At 41.8% G+C, this 25,623-nt stretch overlaps 2 protein-coding genes across 5 annotated transcripts in view; both read left to right on the top strand.

The window, feature by feature from the left end:
• Positions 1-21,360, top strand: part of TSGA13 (testis specific 13) — a 38,966-nt gene extending 17,606 nt beyond the window's left edge. Inside the window, exons 2-8 of the mRNA XM_033432448.2 lie at positions 7,068-7,105; positions 9,564-9,642; positions 11,510-11,581; positions 12,467-12,673; positions 17,197-17,336; positions 17,907-18,034; positions 21,176-21,360. Coding sequence (XP_033288339.2) covers positions 7,068-7,105; positions 9,564-9,642; positions 11,510-11,581; positions 12,467-12,673; positions 17,197-17,336; positions 17,907-18,034; positions 21,176-21,345 — 834 coding nt within the window. The 3' untranslated portion in view covers positions 21,346-21,360. The remainder of the gene's footprint in view (positions 1-7,067; positions 7,106-9,563; positions 9,643-11,509; positions 11,582-12,466; positions 12,674-17,196; positions 17,337-17,906; positions 18,035-21,175) is intronic.
• A 326-nt stretch (positions 21,361-21,686) lies between these two features.
• Positions 21,687-25,623, top strand: part of COPG2 (COPI coat complex subunit gamma 2) — a 159,021-nt gene continuing 155,084 nt past the window's right edge. For 3 of the 4 annotated variants that reach the window (XM_004272190.3, XM_049714609.1, XM_049714608.1), the window contains exons 1-3: positions 21,687-21,815; positions 22,983-23,035; positions 23,598-23,678. In XM_004272190.3, the coding sequence (XP_004272238.2) occupies positions 21,779-21,815; positions 22,983-23,035; positions 23,598-23,678 (171 nt within the window). In that variant the 5' untranslated portion in view covers positions 21,687-21,778. Of the gene's footprint in view, positions 21,816-22,051; positions 22,182-22,982; positions 23,036-23,597; positions 23,679-25,623 lie in introns of those variants that run through there. The other variant, XM_033432444.2, reaches the window with a different exon arrangement.

Raw genomic sequence — 25,623 nt, forward strand, 5'->3', positions numbered from 1 at the left:
ACTGCAGTTGCGTCTGGTCCCCAACCAGAATGTAAGCTCCAAGAGGATAGGGATTTTTGTCTGTTTTGTTTACTACTGTATTCTTGGAGCCTAGACAAGGCCCTGGCACGTAGCAGGGTTTTTTGTTTTGTTTTTTTTAATAAATTTATTTATTTTTGGCCACGTTGGGTCTTCGTTGCTGCATGCGGGCTTTCTCTAGTTGCAGTGAGTGGGGACTTCTCATTGCGGTGGCTTCTCTTTGTGGAGCACGGGCTGTAGGCGTGCAGGCTTCAGTAGTTGTGGCTCATGGGCTCTAGAGCGTAGGCTCAGTAGTTGTGGTGCACAGGCTTAGTTGCTCCACGGCATGTGGGACCTTCCTGGACCAGGGCTCGAACCCATGTCCCCTGCATTGGCAGGTGGATTCTTAACAACTGCGCCACCAGGGAAGTCCCACAGCAGGTGTTTGATAAATATTTAGTATTTGCTGCATGAATGAACAAATAAATGAGTAAATGTGAGTCTGAAGCTTTCATAGTTTGAAGTCCTGGCCTGTAGCCCTTGCTGAGCAGAATGATAAAAAGCAAATGGTGGCAACAAATACCATATATTAATACCTAAAATAGTGAGAGAAAGCTGTGTCTGAGGGGCCTCTTCCCTCTATCAGAAATCAAATTCAAATTTCTGGATTGGCCTGCCACATGGAGAAAAGGGAGACATGGAGAATAGAGGGCCAAAGCCTGAACAGAGGAATGAATGAAACCATTTATGTGAACTTTTAATGTATAAGATCTCTCCAAATACAAAGGAAGCCCCAACAGTGATATGAATTTGCTTCTTGAGGGAAAACAAAGTGGAAAAGTGAGAAAGAAGAGGCTTCCTAAAGAGATCCTTCCACATTCCCAACCCCCCTCACCCTAAGTCTACAATACAAAATATTGAAGTTTTTAAAGTTTTTGTCAGTACTGAAATTCAATATATGGTTTGGTGTGAAAATGTAATGTACAGGAAGACATATAGTTTGGTATGATTATGTATTATCCTACATCACTGTTGCTGGCTATCACACTATGAAAAGTCTGATGTTATTTGAAAGAACTGGAAGGATCAAGAAAATAAAAAAGAGGGTGGGAGAAAGCTTGTTTGTTTCAGCCTACTGAGATGCCAATAAATCAGTGCTAATTGCCCAGAGTCTACCTTTTGTGGGTGAACTCAATCTTGACAATGAATTGTGACACTGTGTCTCCCATATCAGGGTAGCATTCTGTAATACTGACAAATATTCTTCTCTCTTGGAGAGAGGCATCTTTATTGATCACATCTATTTCCTGAACCATTCTGTCTTACAGTCGGGTCTTTGATGCTTGGACTTACAAGTTAAGAATCTGCAACCTTGTTCTGTGGTGCCATTGAGCTAGATCAGGAGAAAGGCTCTAAAGATACAAGAGAATGAAATGTGTCAGTGGGGCTGGGAAGGTGCCGTAAATGGGAAAACACATCTTCTGCTCCTCCAAATAGCATCCCAATCACAACACTTAGAAACTTGCCATGGTGAGCGGCTTCAGTCCCAAGGTTTTTCCTGAGACCACCTTCTATCCCTTACTGTCCATCCTGTATATTTTTAAAAACCCATTTTCTTCCCTTTTGTTTCTCCTTTGGCCCCCACGTCCCTTACACTCCTGTGATAAATTGAATGAAAGCTCTGTGTAGAGAGATAGCTTCCACTCTCTCTTGTGAGTAGATATCCCCATATTTTAAATAGACAGGTCTACAAACAAATCTCATGGCCTTGAATTTCCCAGGTTCCCAATCTCCTGATCTTCTTCATATGTCTCTATTTCTGATAGTCTTTCTTAGCTCCATATTTATTCCACAGTGGCTATTGCTGTGGCTACATCCTCCTCCTCATAAAATTCATTAACTCTGAAAGTCATTTTCCATTTATTCATTGCTGAATAATGCTAGTTCTGTTCAGATTTGGTATTGATCAACAGATGAGATGAATGAATGTTTAAACGCTGGTCCCACTCTGTCCACAGATGGAAGGCAGGTTGCTAGGCAAAGCTTTCTGCCCAGGCTCCAGTTTCTAGCAGGCTTTCATTTTTGCTTTGCCATGGAGATAATTTCCTGAAACCCCGATTTCCTTGTTCGCTGGTATCTGAACCAATGTAGAACATTCACACTACAGCCGCAGCATTCACTGCAGCCAGGATGTTGAGGTATTTGACGTACCAAATATACCTCCTCCCCCTACAGGTTCCGAAGCAATATTTTTAAAAATGCAAAAATCAGGGCTTCCCTGGTGGCGCAGTGGTTGAGAGTCCACCTGCCGATGCGGGGGACGCGGGTTCGTGCCCCGGTCCGGGAGGATCCCACATGCCGCGGAATGGCTGGGCCCGTGGACCATGGCTGCTGAGCCTGTGCGTCCGGAGCCTGTGCTCTGCAGCGGGAGAGGCCGCAGCGGTGAGAGGCCGCAGCGGTGAGAGGCCCGCGTACCGCAAAAAAAAAAAAAAAAAAAAGCAAAAATCAAATAATTTCGAAGTATCTGTTTTTTCTAGAGGCTAGTTTGGAGTCTATGGCTGGGACCCGAATATAAATTAGACCCCAGTCTATGGCTGGGGACCGAATATAAATTTGGCTTCTTAATACATCCCCCTAGCCCCCAGGTAACTTACCACGTGTTGCTGGCAGGTTGTTTGGGAAAGCAAGAGCCAAAATTGGGATTACCTACCCTTGCTCAGTACTATATGCCATAGTTTTTCTTTTCAAAGAAGAAGGGAGGATGCTACCATACCAATACTTTTAAATGGATAGAAGTTTCTGTTTTATAAGCAGTGAGAAATAGGAGGAGAGGAAGAAAATGGTTCCACAAAGAGTTCTTCCTGCCTCCTGCCCTCACCTAATACTCCCAAAATGCACTATGCCACCCCAAGCACCCCATCCTTACTACCCAGTGTTTACCTGGGCTGTGAGGTCTCCATCTAGACATAGAAAGTTGTAGAGATGAAGGGTTGAGGAGGAACAATTCTTAGGTCCCATCATAGATCAACACCTAAGGGGTAGTAGAAAGGGGTGACCAACCTGAGTTTTGGTGGATGCAGCTCCTGTGTTTGGAAAGAAGACAGTCAGGGGACAGTGTATGATACATTCACATTATCTTCTCTCAGATGGTCTCTGTTCAAGCAAATCCTGGCTTTGCCATGAACTCAAGCCTAGCAGGTTTTTTGGATCTGATTTATCTGCCTTATAACTGGTAGCATGGGCTTGCTTATTAAGCTTTGATACTTTTTGTGAGTTTTTAATCATTTTCTGTACCTTCAAAAGTTGCAGTTTAGATGCTTTAAGGTAGAGGCTCTCCTCTCTTTTCTCATCTCTTCCAGTGATTTCTGGGGCTCCTTTCTCCTGGTTCTCCAACCTCTGGCCACTCCTTTTTGGCATTCTTTACACCATCCACTTGTGATGTTCTTCTTTTAGCGTTTGCTTTATCTGAGCCTCTGTCCCGTGCCTTAGTGTCTTTTCAGCCCACCACTTCGTTGCTGCTGCTCATTGGCCCCAATACTTTCAGCTAGCATATATACTTGATGCTGATTCCCAAATGTGTAATTCTTTCCCAAAACCATATTTTAAGCCATTTACTCGACACTGTCCCCACCTGCATCTCATACTCAGTGGACCAAACCAAAATTCATCAACTGACTCCATCTTCTTTATGCTACATTTTAGTAAATTGCACCCACATTCACTCAGATAACTGAGCTAGAAATGTGACTATAAAATTCATGAGCCCATGGATCCAACCGGTTACCAAGTCTTATTAATCCCACCTTTCTAACATCTTTCAGATCTCCTTCTTTTATCCTTCTTCATTGCCACTACCTTATTTTAGACCTTATATCAGTTCGGGCTTTTTAGGTTGCAATCAACAGAAACAAACTGACTAATTTAAGCAAAAAAGGGGTATTTATTTGAAAAGACATTGGGAAGCTCACAGAATTGGAGGGAAAACTGAATAACCATGCTTCAAGGAAGACTAGATCTAAGGCGTTTCTGGGGACCTTAGCAGGTGGAGTTCAAACTTGTCTGGGACACTGGGTAAGGTAACTCAGCTACAATCATCTTTCATCTCTCTGTCTTTATCAAACTTTCAAATTCCTAGTAGAAAGAATCTGGTTGCCCATCTTTGAATAAGTCATCCAGGGCTAGGAAACAGGGGTGAGTGGCAAAAATTGCCATAGACCCTTCTCAACCCTTCCTCAATACTAACTAGCTTTCTCAAATGCCTCTGCATCTTTCCAATCTATAGTTCACATGGCCACCATTTTTGTATTTTAAAAATATATACTGTTCAAAGTATCCCTACTTAACATCCCTCCATAGTGCTTTATTATTCATAGAATAACCTACAAGCTTCTTCTAGGGACTTCACTCTAGGATTTAGACCCTGGCTTCCTCTCTAGTCTCATCCCTTGCTACCGTTTCATTAAATCTTTTTTTAAAAGTTAATTAATTAATTAATTTTGGCTGCGTTGAGCCTTCGTTGCTGCACGGACTTTCTCTAGTTGCGGCGAGTGGGGGCTACTCTTGGTTGCGGTGCACGTGCTACTCATTGCAGTGGCTTCTCTTGTTGCGGTGCACAGGCTCTAGGCACGCGGGCTTCAGTAGCTGTGGCGCACGGGCTCAGTTTGTGGCTCACAGGCTCTAGGGCGCAGGCTCAGTAGTTGTGGCGCTCGGGCTTTGTTGCTCTACGACATGTGGGATCTTCCTGGGCTCGAACCCATGTCCCCTGCATTGGCAGGCGGATTCTTAACCACTGCGCCACTAGGGAAGTCCCTTCATTAAATCTTATGTTCCAGGCATACTGTGGTTACTGGCAATGCTCCTAAACAAGACATGCTTTATTCTATGTTCATGTTTTAGCTTGTGTTGCTCCCTCTTTCTCAAATGCCCATTTCCTCTTCTTTTCACCTGGTTGACTCATACTCATCTTTCCAGGCTCACTTTAGGGATTAGTTCCAAACCTCTCCCTGTCTCTCCTCATCCAGGTTAAGTGCTCTTCCTCTCTACTCCGCTAGCATCCTGAACTTCTCTCTAACATGCCCATTGCAACGTGTTGCATTCCACTCTTTCCTGATCTGTCTTCTAGGTTAAACTGTGAGCTCCTTGAGGTCGAAGAGTACATTTAATTTTTATTTAGTTCCCATTACCTACAACAGTGCCTAACATGTCATAGATGTTTGGCAAATATATTGAAATAAACAAATATTGATTTTGAATCCCTAATGTGTAAAGCACTGTGGGTGGAACAAACATAATATATATATAATTCATATTTCACTTTCAAGGAGCTTACTGCCTAGGGAGCAAACAACCTGCATATAAGAAAAGTATACGTAGAATAACAATTTACTATATAATTGCATGCACAAAAAAACAGTACCTGCATGCTAGAATTTGGGATTAGATTGATGTGGAAAGTCTTCTCTGAAGAAGAAAGGCCTAAGTAGTAACATAAGTAAAGAAGAAGACTCAAATGGTTTGAAGAGGTTGGGGAGAGAGTTTTAAGTTTGGAGAATAAGAGAAATAAATGTTCACTATGTCTGAGGAAAAGGGTAAAAACATTGGCTAAGGCAGAAGTTGATTAAGATACAGTGAAAATATATCCTTACTGTATAGCACAGGGAACTGTATTCAATATCCTGTGATAAACCATAATGGAAAAGAATATGAAAAAAAAATATATATATATGTAAACTGAATCACTTTGCTGTACTGCAGAAATTAACACAGCATTGTGAATCAACTATACTTCAATAAATTTTTTTCAAAAAGATACAGTGAAAGGGTCAGTGTGTGTGTGTGTTGGGGAGTCATAGGTTAGAAAAACAAACTGGAGCAGATTATAGCAGATTTTGTTTAAAATCTTTGGACTTTTCATTCTCTGACTCGAACATAGAACACCTCAGCATTCTAGATTGCCTTTTCATCACAAATTCCCTGTGTCTCCGCTAGAATATTTTCAAAATGGACAGTTTCCATGTCAAGGAATTTCCCCTTCTTCCCTGAACTAAGCTTTCCTAATGTCCTTCAAGGTATTGTACACTCCATCTTTCTATTCTTATTTTAGATGTAGTTTTTGTGTTTGTGTGATGTTTTTCCCCACACTGGTTTGCAGACAAAGAGCACAAGCCTTATATCCCCCAATTTGTTGGCTCCTACTTATTTTAGTTTCAATATACATGTGAGCTGGATTCACAATTCCAGAAAAACTAAAGGTGAGAAAAGGGTGAAAAGCTTATTAGTCTATTTCCCTTGAAGGGAAGTTTCAGAGGTTAACTCAGTCTAGTGGCAAACTCTAGATAGTCATATTTAGGGTTTGTGTCTAGACACTCAAACTAGACATAAAGCCTGAGCAATCACCTATCAAAACTATTAACATTAATATAGATCTTTCCTCCAAACCCATAGACTTTATAGGAGCTTGGGCTAATAGGCCTTATCAAAGCTCTCCTTAATTGTCAGGGCCCCCATTATTTGATCTCATCCTACCTCCCCACTTTTATGTCTTACCACTTCAAACAACAACAGCAAAAAAACAAAAACAAAATAACCTTCCAGTCAGGACTAATATCTGGAAAAGTATGATTATATTGAGAGGGGAGGTATACATTAAAGGATGGCTACTCTTCCAAACTTCTCCCACAACTGACACGTGAATTAATTTTATTTCAGCTCTTTATATAGGTAAATCTCACCACTGTCATGGAATTAGAACGTCACCTTTAAATCATTTGGTTAACTCTATTTTTACAGATGAGGAAATTGAGGCCCCAAGAAATGAATTGACTTACCTAATATGTTAGCATGTATTTGTCATTATTGTTTCACATTTAACAATCACTTTCTCTTCCCTCCCCACATTTACCAACTAAACTTAAGTTCTTGCGGGCAAGGATCATCATGTCTTGTGCATTTTCTGCCTTCACAATGGCATCAATAAGTCTCCTCTTGTTTCTCACACAGGATCAAGAATGGGGCTGAGCACAAAGAATATGCTAAGAAAAGAATGTTTGGATTGAACTGAACCCCTGCAGAACGTGGACTATTTAGAGGCACTGAGTTTGGCCTCTGGGTGAATATTTGCCTTGGGTTGGCCCACTTAGCAGTGAACAGTAATGGGCCAAAAGAGACAGGCCAAGTGTGTAGTCTTTTTTGCCCAACCAAGTTATGAATACCTTCTTATACAGACTCATTTTGTAGTCCATATCACTTTGAAAAGTACTAGTCACAGAGTAGACACTCATTAAAAACGTTTTAATTGACTTACTGTCCTTGGATCAAAAATCAGATCTTTATCTGTGCTTCATACAGCAACTAGAGTAGCTTTACCAAAAGAAAAACGCCGGGCTGTCAAATATGGACACTGCTGGGCTGAAGAAGCATTTTTCATGCAGTTCTATGCCTTAACTTGGCCTTGAACAAGAGTATCTGGGATCCTGTGCTGCCTCTTAGATACCAAAGAATCATTTTGAAAAGTGCTACAATAAAGCCTATAATATAGTGTTAATTATTAGATAACTTAAGGTAATAGTACACATCAAAAGGGCACCAACTCTACGATGTTAAGTGGGGGTGAATTTATTTTGGTCTACCCACAATGTGTCACCCTCTCTCCTGGGGACTATTTTTAAGACCTCTGGCCTGAGTTAATGATGCAGCTGGTGGCCAGCAATAGATGGAAGTGAGCCATCCTTGGATGGGATTTGATCCTGGATTTGGGATTATTTATACCATGCTATAGCCCATTGACCTATCAACTACATAGCTTGGCCATTTCTACTTTTCTTGTTTTGGTCTTTACTCTGCCACCCTCATTTTTAAAGGAGAGAGGTTTAGTTGAGGTAGTTCCAGGGTCCTACTTAATTTAAGCTAGTTTAACCTCCAAAGAGAAAGCAGGCTATTTATTTTAAGTAACCCAATCTTACTGATGAGCATCTTTCGCTATGTTAGGGCAGTAAATGGGTTTAGTAAGAATTGGTCAAGGAATCCAAAATACTTTATTACTAAATATTGCAACTTTTGCCCTTTTTCTCCAAAGGGAACTGGTATCTGGGGAAGAGGGAGATGGGAAAGTAAATGAAAGTTTAGATTATGAGAATATTTGCCACTGATGATTGTTTTTATTACCTTAATTCTAGGTAGGGAAACTTAGATGTGGTTGGGTACATGAGGGAACCAGTAATCCAAGCATGGTCATTAAGAACTGGAAATTTAGTTGGGAAGTTCCACTAACTGTATCCCTTCTCATGGAATCATTGGCTAATTATTGGCAAGGGCAGAGCTGTTTCCATGTGGAGAAGAGTATGCAGGTAGACATTCAAAACAGTAGGTGGTCTTTAAGGGTATTATGATTGTCCAGTTGCCCAAAAGAATTTGCCTAAGCAGTCTACTAGGCCAGTTCCTTGAGTGGTCTAAAATCCCTATTTTTTTTTTTTAAATTGAGGTATAGTTGATGTACAATATTATATAAGTTTCAGGTATACAACATGGTGATTCACAATTTTTAAATGTTATATTCCATTTAAAGTTATTATAGAATATTAGCTATATTCCCTGTGTTGTACAATATATCCTTGTAGCTTATTTATCTTATACATAGTACTTTGTACCTCTTAATCCCCTACTCCTATCTTGCCCCTCCCCCTTCCCACTCCCCACTGGTGACCACTATTTTTTGTTCACTATATCTGTGAGTCTGTTTCTTTTTTGTTATATTTCCTAGTTTGTTTTATTTTTTAGATTCCACATATAAGTGATATCATATAATATTTGTCTTTCTCTGCCTGACTTACTTCACTTAGCATAATACTCTCCAAGACCATACATGTTGTCGCAAATGGCAAAATTTCATTCTTTTTATGGCTGAGTAGTATTCCATTGTACATATATACCACATCTTCTTTATCCATTCGTCTGTTGATGGACCCTCAGGTTGCTTCCATATCTTGGCAATTGTAAATAATGCTGCTATGAATATTAGGGTACATGTATCTTTTTGAATTAGTATCTTCAGGGGTTTTTTTGGATATATACCTAGGAGTAGAATTGCCGGGTCTCATGGTAGTTCCATTTTTAGTTTTTTTTTTAGGAACCTCCATACTGTTTTCCATAGTGGCTGCACCAATTTACATCCCCACAGTGTATGAGGGCTCCCTTTTTTCCACATCCTCTGCAACAATTGTTATTTGTGTTCTTTTTGATAATAGCCATTCTGACAAGTGTGAGGTGATAGCTTATTGTGGTTTTAATTTGCATTTCTTAAAACCCCTATTTTAGAAGAAATCAACTTATTAGTTGTCACCATGTCTTCAAGAGGTCCCACTTGATTAACTCTTCACACTGAAGAGCCCAGCATGCAGGCTGAATAATGAGTCCTGTTCTTTACTACCCATACATACGCAATCAGTGATCACCCAAACTGGGCTCTTCTAAGTCATGTCCCCAAACTTCATTGAGAGAGGTTGAGAACATGTAGAAGACCAAGACTCTGAGTAAGAAAAAAATAATTTGATATTCTGCCTCTTTTTCAGGTTTCAGTATGGCAAATCAAAGACTTCAAGAACTAGCCCAGTTAAATTTGAGAAAGAAACAATTGTTGATAGTGATGAGGTAAGAAAGAGCATTAGCAATGTTCACTTATAATCTCTCTTTGGAATTGCTTAGACTACTTTATAAGCTGGGTCTCACAAACTTCCTGTTGAAAAGCAAAAAGGGGTCAAGATTTATATAGAAAGCAACGTTAATTTATCTAATTTTATGAAAGAGAAACAGAGACATAGAAAAGGGAAGAGACAGGGACATATCAGCAAAGAATCAAAACCCAGGGACCAGAAATCTATTTTAGGGGATGAGCGAGTGTTAAGCCCTGACTTAAACTTGATTTTGTGGTCACTTCTTGCAACAAAACTCCTTTGGATAGCTTGGTTGCTTCCCAAGGTTTATCATATTCAAGTGAATTTTCCAGGTCAACTTTTATTTCATCAGCCAGAGATAGTACAATTCAACATAAAACTAAAAACATACTCCAATTTGGACATTCTTATGGATTTAGTCAACTACTGGAGACTAATTTGGAAACAAGATGCAATACCTTAGAAGAATTTGGGAGTAAAAACATTTTTCCCAGAGACTTTCCCCAAAAAATTAATTTAAAAAAACAACTATAAAGGAAAAGTCTTCACATCTTCTCCCAAATAAATTTTCCCGAGACGTCTGTGATTCTAAATATATATGTCATATCTGTGAAGCCAGTTTTTCAAATGTATTTTTGTTTTGAACAAAGGGACTTCAGTTTTACAGAAGGTAACACAAATGAAATCATTGCAACTTTGGATTTGTCCCCTATTTCATCCCAGCATTCCTAAAAGAATGTATGGCATATCTCTGCTAATCCTCCCCACAGTCCTCCTCCAAGCCCTGGAAATTGCCAACTCCTGGCATTTTCCTCCCCTCATCACACAGTTCTGTCCCACTCTTACTATCTCCCTCTTCATTCACCTTCTTGCCGCATTCACCTGTTCAGTGTGAGTTCCCTTTCTTCTGAATCCCAGCTTACTATATCACCTCCTTGGGGGCATGGCAATCTTTAGAAATGCTCATCCACAGACAGGATTGTGCTCTTTATCTGATTCCTGATTAGGCCAAGCCCGAAGGAGATAACTCAGAGCTTTTATCTCCTTGTGTTCTTGTCCCTTTGATTTATCCTTAGATAACCTGGGGCTAAGCTAGAGGCCAGGCAACAGCCCCGGGGGTCAGCAGAAGGAGATGGAGGAGGTCCAGCAACTCTACCACCAGACATGGCACTCAAGCAATCCACCAATCACCAGCACCACCACCAGCAGAAAAACACAAAGTGGTAGACAGAAGGGTTACCAAAATTCAATTACTTTTTGCCACATTTCTGGAAGAATCATATGTCACAGAAATATTCAAAAATGCAGACTGCACCATTGTTTCTCCCTTCTGTGTGCCGCCCCCAGCCCCGAAAGCAGTTATCCCCCAGGCTTCCTTTCACTGACAACCCTTAAGTTATTGCCCTTCTGTAACTTGTTTTTCTCCTTAAAGGTTGTTTTGTTTTTCACCTGATTTTGCATGTTTTGTTTTGTTTTTTACCTGATTTCCCTTCTATAGAGATGGAAAAGGCAGAAGAAAGAGGTGTGAGCTCTAGGGATGATTTGTCCCGGTCTAAACTTTGATGCTGCCCTTGTCTATTTCACCCCTTCACTTCCTAACAGCTCCTAACATTTCACAAAGCTGGTCCACATTTCCATGTACAAGCTACCCTGTCAGGGTGCCTTAGAACCTAGCTCTCCATGCTATGGCTCTCATTCCAGAAACCCAGGGTGCAGAGCATGGAGTTCTTCTCACTTAATTTAAGTTAGAGACCAGATTTTAGCCAGACTAAGGTGAGGTAAGGAATGGAATATTGTTTAGAATAGGTACAACTTGAAATACTAATTTTGATTATTGTCTCTAGATTTTTGATGCAGTCGGGCAATCAAAATTTGTTCCAGAGAACCTTCACCATTACACAGTCCATCCAAATTTGGTAGGTGATAAAAGCATTCCCCCAAGATCTCCAACAGCAAGTTTCAGCTGAGGCCCACTGCAGAGTATCCCAAGTGCCTCCAAGTGTCACCAGCTTCTGTGACTGTGCATCCTCCTAGGACAGGGAAGCAGAGCTGTCTCAGGACACTGTTGGGAATGGTGGTGAGGGAGGAGGGCGGGACTGGGAAGAAGGTGGTTCCTGCAGCTGATTTTTTTTTTTTAATTGAGAAAACATATTTCGAATCAGGAAGTGTTCTGTTCTCTCCCTCTCCCTTCCTCTCTCTCTAATCCTCCACCTTCCTCCTGCTGATGGAAAAGCAAGTTTAGTGGGCATGCCCCTTCCCCCACTACATCTTAAGTGACATGCTGTCTTTTGTGACTGCTTTTCCTTTTTTTAACTTTGTGCTTATTCTGCATATTAATGTGGTTGTGCCTGTGGAGAAACGTTGGTGGGTAGGAAGATGCAGATAAGGGCTGTGTTGGCCCCCTCAGGGCTCTCTGAACTAGGAGATTTGGTTCCTGGCAGTTTCCCTCCTCTGCCTCAGAGTGAGTTGTAGAGAAGGCTGTTTAGGTTGAACATAGAAACTTCTGCTTGTCCTGTTTTCTTGGGCACAATGTTGGGCACAACTTTTCCACAAGAATGAAGTCATCTCGCTCCTTTTAATGTGGAAACTTTTCCATCTCATTTCCCCAGCCCCTTGGTCTGTTTGCAGGGAAAAGCTCTGAGAGAAGAAAGGGACAGAGAGCTTCAGACATTTTCTATTAAACCCAGCCCCTGTCCGGCTTCTACCCCTACCCCATAGAGGCAAAAGATTAGCCAACTGATTTGTTAATCTGCTCTTGAACTAATCCCTTTGTCTCTCTGGAAATCTTTCTGTCTGCTCAGGCCCAGTACTATGAGCCTTTGAAGCCCACTGCACTGCATAAATTCCTGGCTCGAAACAGGAAAATCCAAAGCTTCACATTGAAAGTAACAGAGTATGATCAGGATAAGACCTTACTGATTATGACCAACAACCCACTTCCCTGCTCAATCGATCATCAAGGAAAGGACACGACATCAAAATACTTTTCCAGTGAGTTACTGCTCAAGGTAATGGCACCTGGGGAAGTTTCCTGGCACCCTGAGTAAGGATCCTGAAGAATTAGGAGTTAGCTTGAAGAAGGGAGCTAACCTAACGTGGAAGATGGTACTCAGGACCCAACCTCTTCCTTCTTATTCTTTGCCATATGCTTCACCAAATAGAATCTGAGAGCCTGGGAAATACTCAGAATCAGAATTGTACAAACTTCGGTCATGAAACTTCATTACACAGAGAAAAGAGGGTCTTAATTCAAAATTGTTCCTCCTTGGTCAAAGATATTTAGTTTGTAATTAACAAAGGGTAAACTAGCCACTGGCTTTCTAGTTGAGTATAAAGTAGCAACAGATAAAACAGGAAATGACGAACAAGGAACAGAAACGAATATCAAATTGGGAAAGGGGTAAAGGGTTATGCTCTATACCCACTGCTCTTGGGTGTCAGAAGGGGAGAACAGAAAATTTACTATCACAACAGCCAGATGTTTGGGACTTTGTTATACACTAGAGAAGTTCAAATTCAATTCAATAAACAATTACTGGACATACACTAAGCTAAGAACTAAAATATGAAGATGATTACAAGACAGTTTCTATCTTGAAGGAGCTTGGAGTCTAACAGGAGAGACAGATCAATAAATGAGATATAAAAAGTAATTATTATATACCAGGATATATGAATAATAAAAGAATATACAACATACACTAATATACAGTAGAGAACAGTATCTTTATTGGAGGAAAGGAAGTAATCAAGGAGGTTTTACAAAAGAGGTGACCCCTGTCCAAAAAAAAAAAAAAAAAAAGGAGAATATTCCAATCAGTGGGAAGGGCAAAGGCTTAGAGACATGAGAAATTGAGGAGCATTTAGGGGGATGTAAGAGAGTAAATGGCAGGAGATAAAAGGTAAAATCAAATTTGCATTTTAGAAGACCTTTTTAGGAAGTTGAGAGAAAGGTGTATTAGTTGTGGAAGAGAAAAAAATCAGTAAGATTAGTTATATTGTTACTACAATTGTCAAAGTGAGAGATGCTGAAGAATTGAATAAATCAATAACAGAGGAAATGAAGACAATCAATTAAGAGATATTTAAGCATATGATCTAAAAAAGATCTTGACAGCCTTAAGAGTGGGCCTAATATAACAAGAAGAAATTAAATAAGTGAAAGTGTAAATTTAAAAAATCTAATTATTACAGAAATTTGATGCTGGGAGTGGAATGATCCAAGACAGACTGTTATAATAAAATGTGGTCAATATGGAATTAGTATTTCTTATCAGCTAGATGGATGGCAGTGAGAGATTCCTTTCCAAACGGATGATAAAATGCTAATATCCAGTGGTATATGCTGACAAAGGAGTTAATTAATTCATTGCCTATGGTTCCTTGGGTCTCAGAATTTGTGCCATTTGGACATAACCTCAGAGGTTGTCTCTCATGGTAGTGGATAACATACACTGAGAGGAACAAATGTCAAGCCAGGGCTGCCTTGCTCAAGGTAGAGAAGGAAATACAAGACTATCACGTAACCCTGGTGCAAGAAGAGCTTTCTTCCAACAGCTGGCACTTTGTGAGCCTTCCAGGTCACATGTGGGACCTGATCATACTCATGAGTAAATGGTGGTACCAGCCAAATTGTATTAATAGACAGTATTAAGGCTCTGATTGTCAAAGACTGGCAGCATGGTAATTTTATGGGGCTATCTGGAAGAAGTCCAAGAAGATGGAAATGCCCAATATCTAGAATGCCTCTTTAATATTCATGCTGCATCCCTTTCTCTTACTATACAAATGTGATAATCTTTTGTGAGCCTGAGATTATGCACAAAAGAAGCATTCTTTTGCTACACCCAGACATGTGTATAAGAAGAGTGTGGGTACCAGCAATCAAGTTGAAGAATGAACCAGACATGTCTATCACAGAGATTGTTATACTCACAGCCCCTTCTAAGTGACATGGCCCTACCACAGTTTGTGAAGAATAGGATGCCCCAAAAGGTCCTATTCTGAATAACTAGACTCAATTCTCTATGCCTACCTAGGACCAGAGAAGGCCACCTGATCCAGTGAAGCAAAATTCATAGGCTGGTTAGTGACCTGTGGTGTCGATCGGTACCCCCAAATCTAACCAAACAAACAAAACCCAAAAACCAAACCAAAACCTAAACCAACTAACTGATGCCAAAATGTTGGCCTCTGTACCACCAGCACTGAATTAAATCTCGGAGACAGTTTTGGGTGAAGTGGAAAAGAATAGCTTTATTGCTTTGCCAGGCAAAGGGAGACACAGTGGGCTCCTGCCCTGAAAAACTATGTTCCAAACCTGGGAGGATTTGATGAGCAGTTTTACAGTAATGGTTCAAAGGTTACTGATAAGATTAGGGTGTGTGCAGGGCCTGCACTCCTTTAATCTCAGGTGGTCTTGAGGAGCTTCTCTGGTCCCTTTAATCTCGCCTGAGGTGGTTTCTTGCCTGCTCCTCCCTTGATTAGCGACTGTTCAAATCTTTCCCTTTTGAACTCAAGGAAGGTCATGGAGGCTGGAGGCTGGAGTCTGTTCCCTATGAACAAGAAATGGGGGACAGAAAGGCTTCTGTGCCCAGGAGCCCCACAGGGTCCTGCTCGGTTTTGTAACTTATCAACAACCAAAATCCCTGAGCTAATCATATTCTTGCTCCCAGGCATCTGAATTGGGAAAGGAAAAGACTGAGGCTGTGGGAATAAAACGTGAAAGGGCATGTAGAGGAAGGCCATAAAAACGTCAAACCATGAGGAAGAAGGTAGGGGCAGCTTGAAGTAGAAATGAATAAGCAGAAGCTGTGGGTAGGTAAAAAGATATACAGGGTAAAGGTAAGGAATGAACACTAGAGACAGAAGGAAGCAGACAGGAAGAAAGTAGGAAGCGTGTTAATGACATAATGCTAAATGATATGAGACAAGATAGACAAGCTCATGCAGTAGTGGTCCTAGATAGTGCTGCCTTGGATTCCAGATAAGTTTTTTATTTTTGTTTTTCTGCTCTAAGGTCTAGCTCTGCTAAGGTTTCTGCTCTTTTGTGGCCAGACTATTAGCTGTGTCTTAGGTCCTAGGCACACATGCTGCTACCGTAAAACCCCTATTAATTGAGGTAACTTAAATGAATTCCTGTTCCTCAAAACTGGAAGACTTTAAAGAGAATGAGTACAGAATTGAAAAGACTTGGTTCAGCAGCAAGCATTTCTAAAAAAGAGGTTTGAAAATTCTGAGCAAAAATGTTCAGTATGGGTCAATTAATTAGTTTGGTTATTCCTTCATTAATTGTCATTCTTTTATTCATTCGACAAATATTTATTGAGCACTTACTATGTACCAGGCAACGTTATGGGGTAGTAAGGATCTATCAGTGACTAAGTCAAAGTTTAATTCCAGTGAGGTAGAAGACCATAAGCAAGCCAACAATCGCACGGATAATGTATAATGTGTTAAGTGCCCCAAAAGCAGGATAAGGGAATGGAGGGTGATGGGTGTGAGTGGTGATTTTAGATAGTGTAGTTAGGGAAGGCTCTCAGAAGCAGCAATGACATTTGAATAGAGACTTTAATAGGATGTGTCCTGCAGTTGCTACAGCTAGCATATTGTTTTCATTTCAGATTGCCACACATTATATAGATATAATTATAAACATAATGTGTAAGTATAAGTTGTAACTTTCTCAAATGAGTGAAAATGAGAGAAATCAGGAGAACAGTGAACCCAAAGCCATGTCATATGAAAAAAAAAAGTTCAAAATGTTGGCAATGTTGAGCCTGGAAGAGAGAGGGCGCTCAGGGGGAACGTGATAGATTTCTTCAAATTCTTTAAGGATTCTGTGGAAGAGACACTAGATTTATTCCGTTTGGACTGTAGGGTAGAAGTTACAGGGGATAGCAATCAGCTGATCAAAGATTAAGCAGGCTGGGTTTTTAGATATAGGAAGATGGACCACTTGACAGTGTTACTATGGAGGGAATAAGAGTGTCAGATGAATGGTTAGACTTGATGGTCTTTAAGATCCTTTCTGAAAGTCTTTGATTCTATGACTTTAATAATGATGAAATTATTACCTCACAAAACATCCCATTCTGTGGCCTTTTCACTGCAGACAGAGAATGGGATGTGAATGAGACAGCCATCTCCAAGAAAGGTGGGTAGAATCCCATGGATCTATTCCCCAATTTATTACCAAATGTTTGGTTTCCTAAGCAATTCACTAGTTGAATCCTTCACAAAACCTGGGAAATTTTCCTTCCATTTACTACAAACGGCTAGTGGGCAAGCTTAATTGATTACTTAGGAAACTGACCTAACTTTGGACAAATGGTCTGGCTGTGAAACCAACAGGTATTAGCCCACCCAGGGAACTGTTTTCTCTTCTTTGGGTTTCTGCATCCCTACTTCCCTCTTCGGCAGGTTTTGCTGCATGATTTTAGGGGAATGGGAGCTTAGCCCAGGAGCTTAGGTCAGTAAGTCCAGGAGACTCAGCTAACTCCCTCACTTACTCTTCTTCCCTTTGCTGCAGGAAAGTCATCAGCACAAGCCCACTGAGAACTTCTTCCTACCTCTGATGTATCAGAAAAAAAAGTTAAGATCTGGGCTGAAACCAGTCTTCCCTGTGACACTGTTGGAGGACCCTAAATCCAAGAGAGAACAATGGTTTAGGTGAAGTCCTGGCTCTTTCTTACCTTTTCCTTATTCGTGTCACTATCTCTTTTCAATATGATTTAACAAACACTTTTCGGTTGTACGGAATGTGGACAACTGTGTAATAATAGGACAGCTTCCCTACATGATCCCCAACCACACTTCTACCTTAGCAACAGAGAAACAGTAATGCAAAACTAAAGTTTTTCACAAGAATGATTTTCAAGAGTGAAGACAAGTATTCAAAGGTCCATGCTTTGAGGAAGCAACAACAAAAAATTTCTCTCGGTGCCTGTTAAGGGTTGTGATATAGGAGCAATTTGCTATGTATGAGATTTGATTTGAAACTGGTTATAGGAGCAGCTTATATCTTGTTTGGAGAGGAGAGAGGAGATTCTGGAGTTCCCTCATAGGTTTACAATGCTAGGTTCTAGAAGCATCCCTTCCACTGAACAATACTCCCACTCTGTACCAATGAACACCCTCAAATCCTACTGTCCTTTCTTCTCCTCCAGAATCTGAGAATGCAGTGAGTGGTTCCATTAATCCCTCACCCTAGGATCTACTAAATGAACTTTCTTTGTTAAGGTTTTCCACGGACGAGGATTTCAAGAGTGAAGGGAAGTATTCAAAGGTCTGTGCTTTGAGAAAACAGAAAAAAATGTACCCTCAGCTCAACTTTGCTCCAGTCTGTAAAAGAGATCTGAGGAGTGACGGTAGGGTCCTCTCTATCAAAACAATGGTTTATGGGATGGAGATGTGGGCAGGAGGGACAAACTATGGGGACGAGAGAAAAGGGCAAATCTCTCCTGGAGGTTCTGGAGACTAGTTTTCCTTTTAGCATGGAAGCCAAGAACTGATAGAGGCCCAAGTGGTGCTAGGCTTTCCACCCTGTTTCAATCCTCACATTTCAAGAAAGCTCTAGCATAGTGTTTTCCAAACTACATCACCTACCACTTTACTAGTTTTGGTCAATGAGTTATTTGCCCTGTTATTTACTTAATGTTTTTCTTTCAAATTATTTTTTTGTCCTAATTAATACTATATCATTGCCATCATGGGTTTGATATACTAATCACATGGGTTTTTTTTCTCTTATACAATTCTCTCAAACATTTAATCAAATTCATAATAATTACATTTTAAAAATTAATTTATTTTGGCTGTGTAGGGTCTTCGTTGCTGAGTGTGGGCTTTCACTAGTTGCGGCGAGCGGGGGCTACTCTTCGTTGCGGTGTGAGGGCTCCTCCTTGCGGTGGCTTCTCTTGTCACGGAGCACGGGCTCTAGGCGCGCAGGCTTCAGTAGTTGTGGCACGAGGGCTCAGTAGTTGTGGCTTGCGGGCTCTAGAGCACAGGCTCAGTAGTTGTGGCGAACGGGCTTAGTTGCTCCGCGGCATGTGGGATCTTCCCAGACCAGGGATCGAACCCATGTCCCCTGCATTGGCAGGCGGATTCTCAACCATTGCGCCACCAGGGAAGTCCCATAATAATTAAAATTTTAAATGTTTATCTAAGTATCACCTAAAACTACCCAGTGGTATGCATATCACACTTCGAGGAAAACTGTTCTAGAAGGGCCAAAGGATAAGCTATGCGTCTCAGAGGTCCATGAGTCTCTTTGGGGTTGAGGCAGGACATGGCGTGGAAGAGGTTTGGGATAAGGTTGTAAGGAAGGGGTACGACAAAAACGCTCCTCACAAATTGTCATTCATTTAGCACATTTATGGGGCACTTACTCGTGTTGGATATTTATCAAGCACCAATAATAATAGCACTTTCCATATGTAAGACAGATGGATGGGCCAGGTCATGAAGGGCTTTGTATATTTGTATAAATAAGGGCTTAGGTTTTATCCAGCAGGCGGTTGGGACCCACTGAAAAATTTCAGAGCACTGAACACACATTTGTGTATTAGAAGTATAATCGATGGCTCCCCAGACTTCACCAGCCTATGGCTCCAAGATAAGGTTCATTTCTCCTACAGGACTGCTCTCCTCGAGCAGTTTCTGGAACTCCCTAAGGTATGCTTCCCTGTTCTGCAAGGCCATCCTAGCGATTGCCAGCCATCCTCAGCTCAAACAGTCACAGTTCCAGAGGTATGAGGTCATATCGTACCATCCCTTACCTGGCTTCTTCAAGTGTCTCTGCTCCTTCTGTACCCATCTGCCACACCACCTGACATCCCTCCTGCCTCTCTTAACTCCCCATATACAGCTAAAACCAAGCTGTGATATTAAATAACACTTCATAGATGTGAAGAAAAATTAAAGGCTGGCAGAGAGTCATTTATCTTGCTTTAAAAGGGGACACTGTTAGGCTCAGCCTCAACCCCCCCTCAGTCCCTTCATACTTCCCAACAGGCCCCCAGCACATTATCCATTCTTGGGAGTCTCTTGGCTTACCAGCACTGTCTCTGCCTAGGCTCCTAATACCCTTGGCCCAAGGAAGGGGAAAAGGTAGCTCCTTCCCCTAAGCCTGTTTATTTTCAGCCCCCAGAATAAATCAGTAGGAACATCTATTTCCTTCAAGGGAAACTCCACATGGAAAGCAAGCTTTGAGCTTTATAAGCCAGATAAGGCAAACATAAAATAGTACATTTAGTCAGAGCTAAATCTTAAATGATACCATATGCAGGATATCAGCAGTTCAGCTTAAATCTATATTGGAAGGAAGAATTTCTCCAGTCTAGAATCTAATCTGGATTAGAATTTCTCTGATTTTTCAAGGGCATGATTCTGTTAAGGTATCCCAGTTTACATTTCTAAACAGAACACTTAACATCTCAGTCTGCAGCATTTATTAGAATTATGGTGACTTTACAGTTTCCCTGAAGAAAAATGAGTGGATATATACTTATGTATCTAAAGGGCCCATTATTGTGCTTTTCCTAAACAAAGACAATCCACTGTGAAGTTGAAACAGTGTCTCTACTTCAAGTAAAAGAGAACCTAGCAACTCCTCCTTCCATCAATAATTTTCCATGTTTACCAGGCATCCAAATAAAGAAAGATTACACAGAGAATTGCTTCCTTGGTAAAAGATTACCAGGCCATGAAGGCTGGTTAGGAGACTGTCCAAGAAACAAACAGATAGGACCTGAATTAAGGTGACAGCAGTAGGAATAAGAAAACAAACTTTTTTTTTTTTTTGCGGTACGCGGGCCTCTCACTGTTGTGGCCTCTCCCGTTGCGGAGCACAGGCTCCGGACGCGCAGGCTCAGCGACCATGGCTCACGGGTCCAGCCGCTTCGCGGCACGTGGGATCTTCCCGGACCGGGGCACGAACCCTTGTCCCCTGCATCGGCAGGCGGACTCTCAACCACTGCGCCACCAGGGAAGCCCAAGAAAACAAATTTAAGGGATATTTACAAGGCATAATACTTCAAAATGGGGGGGGGAGGGATGGGAGCAAGAAGAGCCCACAACGGAGGCGTCCAAGAAGGGCATAAGTTGAAAGAGAATCTGGAAAAAGTGATGACAGTGAAGCCAAAGGTAGAAACAGTTTCTTAGTTACACTCTCGGACAGGAGAACTGAAAAGGCTAAGAGGAACATGAATATACAAGTTAAAGTTCCTTCACTTAGTTAAGCGTTATGTAAGCGTCAAAATGGCCACAGATGGAATCGTTCGAAAGGGGTGGGATTAAATAGGGAAGACCCTAAACTGGTGGGTGTTGATGAAGGGAAGAATTATAAAGAAGGTTGGAATGGTAGTCCGTGGTCCAAAACCTATCCTCTTGCTCAGAGTAAAGAGCAGCTTTCTCGGCCCTCCGAGCGGGTCTCTTTTTACGTCTCACATTAAGTGTCCTAAACCCTCTGGAAATCCACATTCACGAAGGTGCCCTGTGCTTTGTTGCAGTCTCCAAGAAGTCAGGGAGCTACCTGCCAACTTCCCAGATGATTTGGGAACCATTAACCCTTTCATCACTCCTGGAGGAGAAGCCCACCAGAACCGCGCCAGGAGAGAGCGCGTTCCGCAACGGAAGGGCCCAGCAGTGGATTATAAAAAACGCCAGTGTCATTAAATGAAAACAAGCCCTACATGCCCCTCGCCTCTCTCCAGAGACTGAGCGGCCTGGAGAAGTCGCCATTTAGGGCGTGCCAACTAAATAAAATCTCATTCTGCCCTCTCCGGGCGTGGGCTGCCGGGTCGCTTGCAGGGTGGGCCGTGGTGAGCCCCCTGCTGCGACCCGTCACCGTAGGGGCGGGGACGCGGCCCCGGGGAGCCCACCCTTGGCCCCGCCTCCGCCCGGCTTGGGGAGGAAGAGAGGGCGTGGCCACGTCCCCTGGGGCGGAGAGCGGTCGGCGACGGCCGGGGAGGGCGGGCCTTCTCTCCGAGTGACGGGACCGCGGCCCAACCGGCGCCAGAGCACGGGGCCGACCTTCCTGCAGCTTCTTCCGCTTGCTGGCTGCGGCGCCTGGGACGGTGGCGGTGGGCTTGGGCGCTGGGAAGTCGTCCAAGATGATTAAAAAATTCGACAAGAAGGACGAGGAGTCTGGTACGCGCGGGGCGTCTGACGCCCACCCTCAGCCGCGGGGCCCCCTTCCCCTGCCCGCCGCCACCTGCTCTCGGGGACTGCGGACCTGGGGGCGTGGGCGCCAGTGTGCCGGCGGGCCGGAGTTGGAGCCCAGCCCCTCCTCCGACCCACTCCTCTCCAGCCGGGGGCCTGCCCCTAGCCCCTCCCCCGGGCGCCGGAGCCTCCCCTCAAGTCGCGCGCGAGCGCCCGGGCGCTCGCGCGCAGCCTCGGGCTGCTCGGCGGCCCCGCCCCCAACCCCCTCCTCCGGCTCAGCTCCTCGGAGCCACCTGCTCCAGTTCGCCAGGGCTGGGCTGCCCACCAGAGTCCGGCCCATGGCAGGTGGCGGAGGTAGTGAGTGTGCGCTTGCGAGAGGCGGGGTGGGGTGGGGTGCTGGTAGTGCAAGGCCCACGGTGGGTCTGGGATTGACGGGACTGAGTGTGTTTGTGAACTTTGTGGTGTCTGTACCTTGCAGTCTCCCCGGGGACCTCTGCTTTGTCCACTTCCGTGCGGGCAAGCCTGCTCCGTGGTACCTAGCTCGTTTAATACTCAAGCATCCAAAAGTGAGTTGCATCTTGATAGCCGTCTTTGGTCCAGAGTAAATGAGGAAGATGCCAAGTCACCTCAAAAAACAAAAAGAAACAACGCCCCCCCCCCCCAAACCCTCAGTGATTGATAGCTGCTCTAAGTGTGGTCGAGGGTTGGGTTAGTAAACCTCTGTGGCCCCTTCTAGCTTGACGTGTATCTAATTCTCTGATAAACTCCTCACAGTAAATGTTAGAAACACATAAAATAGTGCTTTCCTTTAGGGAAATCCAAAGGACCCTACCACAGTCTCATTAATTTTAGTTGTATGGACATGACAGATATTTCTAACATTCATGTAAAAAGAAGGCAGGGAAAGAATACACTCATTTCAGGCAGGGTTTCTGCAAAAGAGAAGTACAGGATCTTACAGGATAGCAGACAGAGCTAGTGTCAGAATCAGAAGGATTTTAATCAGTTTGTATGCATATTAGTAATGATTATCACTGTGAAATCCAAGTGGTCACTTCACTTGGGTGAGATTTCCCAAGCATTCAGTACCCTTCTGTGGAAAGTAAGTTTGTGTAGGACAACTATTAAAGACATTTTTTTCCCCCCGTAACATAGGTAGTGGCTCCAATCCTTTTCGGCATCTGGAGAAGAGTGCTGTCTTACAGGAGGTATGGCTTGGAAGTATAGTGTGTTTTTTTCTTTTCTATTCCATTTTAGAATGGGGGACAAAGAGCCCCAGAATGCTCTGATACAAAATAAGAATTAAGGAATGCAACTGAATTCAAAGAATATATACTTGAGGGAAAAAGAAGAGGGGTTACTTGTCATAGGAGAGTCTAGAGCTTATAGAAATGCAAAAATATGTAGACTCTGTCACATGTTGAGAATTTTAAATAAAACACCAAGGAGGTGTTTAGTGCAAGGTTATTGAAGGAAGTTATAGATATTAAGCCTATTGTATTCAAATGATGTAGATAAATATTGTGATTCTTACTTAATAGATAAAGCCCACAAGTTGAAGTAGCAGACCTAAGGGAGTGAATAGTATAGAATGGAAAACCTAGGCCACATCTAATAATTCATTATATAACATAATAAGTTGAAAACTGTAAGCAACATTATTTGGATACTGTGATTAAAATGTATAATAGTCTTTATTTAAGTTGATTTTCTGTAGTCTGTGATAGCAAAGATAGAAAATATATATAGCAATGTTTTTTGTTTCCACAGGCTCGTATATTCAATGAAACGCCCATCAATCCAAGAAGATGTTTGCATATTCTTACAAAGATTCTTTACTTATTGAACCAGGTAAATTATTTTGATTTTCCTCAGATTTGTGTCCTGGGATAGAAATACATAACATGCAGTGAAGTACTTTCTGGCAAGTGTAATTATTTATTTTTTAAAAATTCACTTAATTTTAAAATTTACGGTGTTTGATTAACATAATAATATGTAAAATTTCTTGAGGACGAGGAGTATGACAGACGCTTCTTTTTTATTCATGAGGTACCAAATCAGCTAAGCACATGGTAGGATCTCAACGTTGATTTGAATTTAACAAGTATTAGTTAATATTAAAACATGTTTTTTAGATATGTTCAGAAAATAAAAATATATTGCAAAATCTTACACAAATTCCAGATAGATATTTTATCCTTTTGGGGGGAGTATATTATATTACTATTTTAAAGCTTTGATTTTAATATTCAAATTTTATACAGGCATACCTCATTTTATTATACTTTATTGCATTTTTTTTTTACAAATTGAAGGTTTGTGGCAACCCTGCATTGTTAGATGATGGTTAGCATTTTTTTTAGCAGTAAAGTATTTTTAAATTAAGGTATGTACATTGTTTTTTTTCCAACGTAATGCTGTTGCACAGTATAAACTACAGTATAGTGTAAACATAACTTTTATACGCACTGGGAAACCAAAATATTCCTGTGACGTGCTTTATTGCAGTATTCACTTTATTGCTGTGGTCTGGAACTGAACCCACAGTATCTGCAAGGTATGCCTGTATTTATTTTCCCTACTCCACCACTAGCAGTATGATTCTGCGCTTAATTGTTTTGTACCTTAATGTCTTTTTCTGTAAATGGGGATTATGCTAATACCTGTTTTATAAAGTTATAATGATTAAATGATACAATAAATGTGAAGTACTGAGAATAGTCCTGGACACATAGTAAACATTCAGGAATAGTTTTCATTCGGTCATATAGCATATATATTTATTACATACCTGCTGCGTTCTATGCACTGTTTTAGGCACTGGGGACATAGCAGACAAAACCAACAAAAATATTTGCACTCATGAAACATAGATCCACTTGCACTTTTTTTTCTTTTTAAATTAATTTATTTTTGTCTGCATTGGGTCTTCGTTGCTGTGCACAGGCTTTCTCTAGTTGCAGCGAGCGAGGGCTGCTCTTCATTGTGGTGTGCGGGCTTCTCATTGTCGTGGCTTCTCTTGTTGAGGAACACAGGCTCCAGGCGCGCAGGCTTCAGTAGTTGTGGCGTGCTGACTCAGTAGTTGTGACGCGCGGGCTCTAGAGCGCAGGCTCAGAAGTTGTGGCGCACGGGCTTAGTTGCTCCGCGGCATGTGGGATCTTCCCAGACCAGGGATTGAACCTGTGTCCCCTCTATTGGCAGGCGGATCCTTAACAACTGCACCATCAGGGAAGTCCCCCACTTGCTCTTATCGTTATTTATTTAATTTTTTTTTCTTGTGTGTGGTTTTATTTTTTTGTTTGTTTCTTGTGTGTTTTTTTGGTTTTTTGTTTTTTTTGCTTCAGACTAAAAAATCTCATGATTTTTAGTCTAGGGCCTTAGAAAATGTGAGTCTGTTTCTTAGATTCACACACACACACACACACACACACACCCACACACCCACACACCCACACCCACCCACCCACCCACCTCAGGTGGTTTACATATGGTGCTTAGAAGACTGTGGTTTCCAATCTGAATTCCATGAGAATATTTTTACTTTACTATGCTTCGTGACTGAAGGCCTCATCCAGAGACATGAAGTTTTGTAGCTTGCAAATGGAGGCAGAGCAACAAGAACATGCTTTTAAATAAAATATATCTATTCACAAACATACATTCTCATGTGGTATTATATTAGAAACATTTAATGCAAAGTCAGTTTGATTTAACTTTTCATAGCATGTATTGTGTCCAAGTTGGGGAACTCCAGTCTATAAGCAGAATTTTGAGTAGTTAAAGTTGGTTCAGA

The sequence above is a fragment of the Orcinus orca genome, chromosome 9 (assembly GCF_937001465.1).
Source record: "Orcinus orca chromosome 9, mOrcOrc1.1, whole genome shotgun sequence".
NCBI classification, from domain to species: Eukaryota; Metazoa; Chordata; class Mammalia; order Artiodactyla; family Delphinidae; genus Orcinus; species Orcinus orca.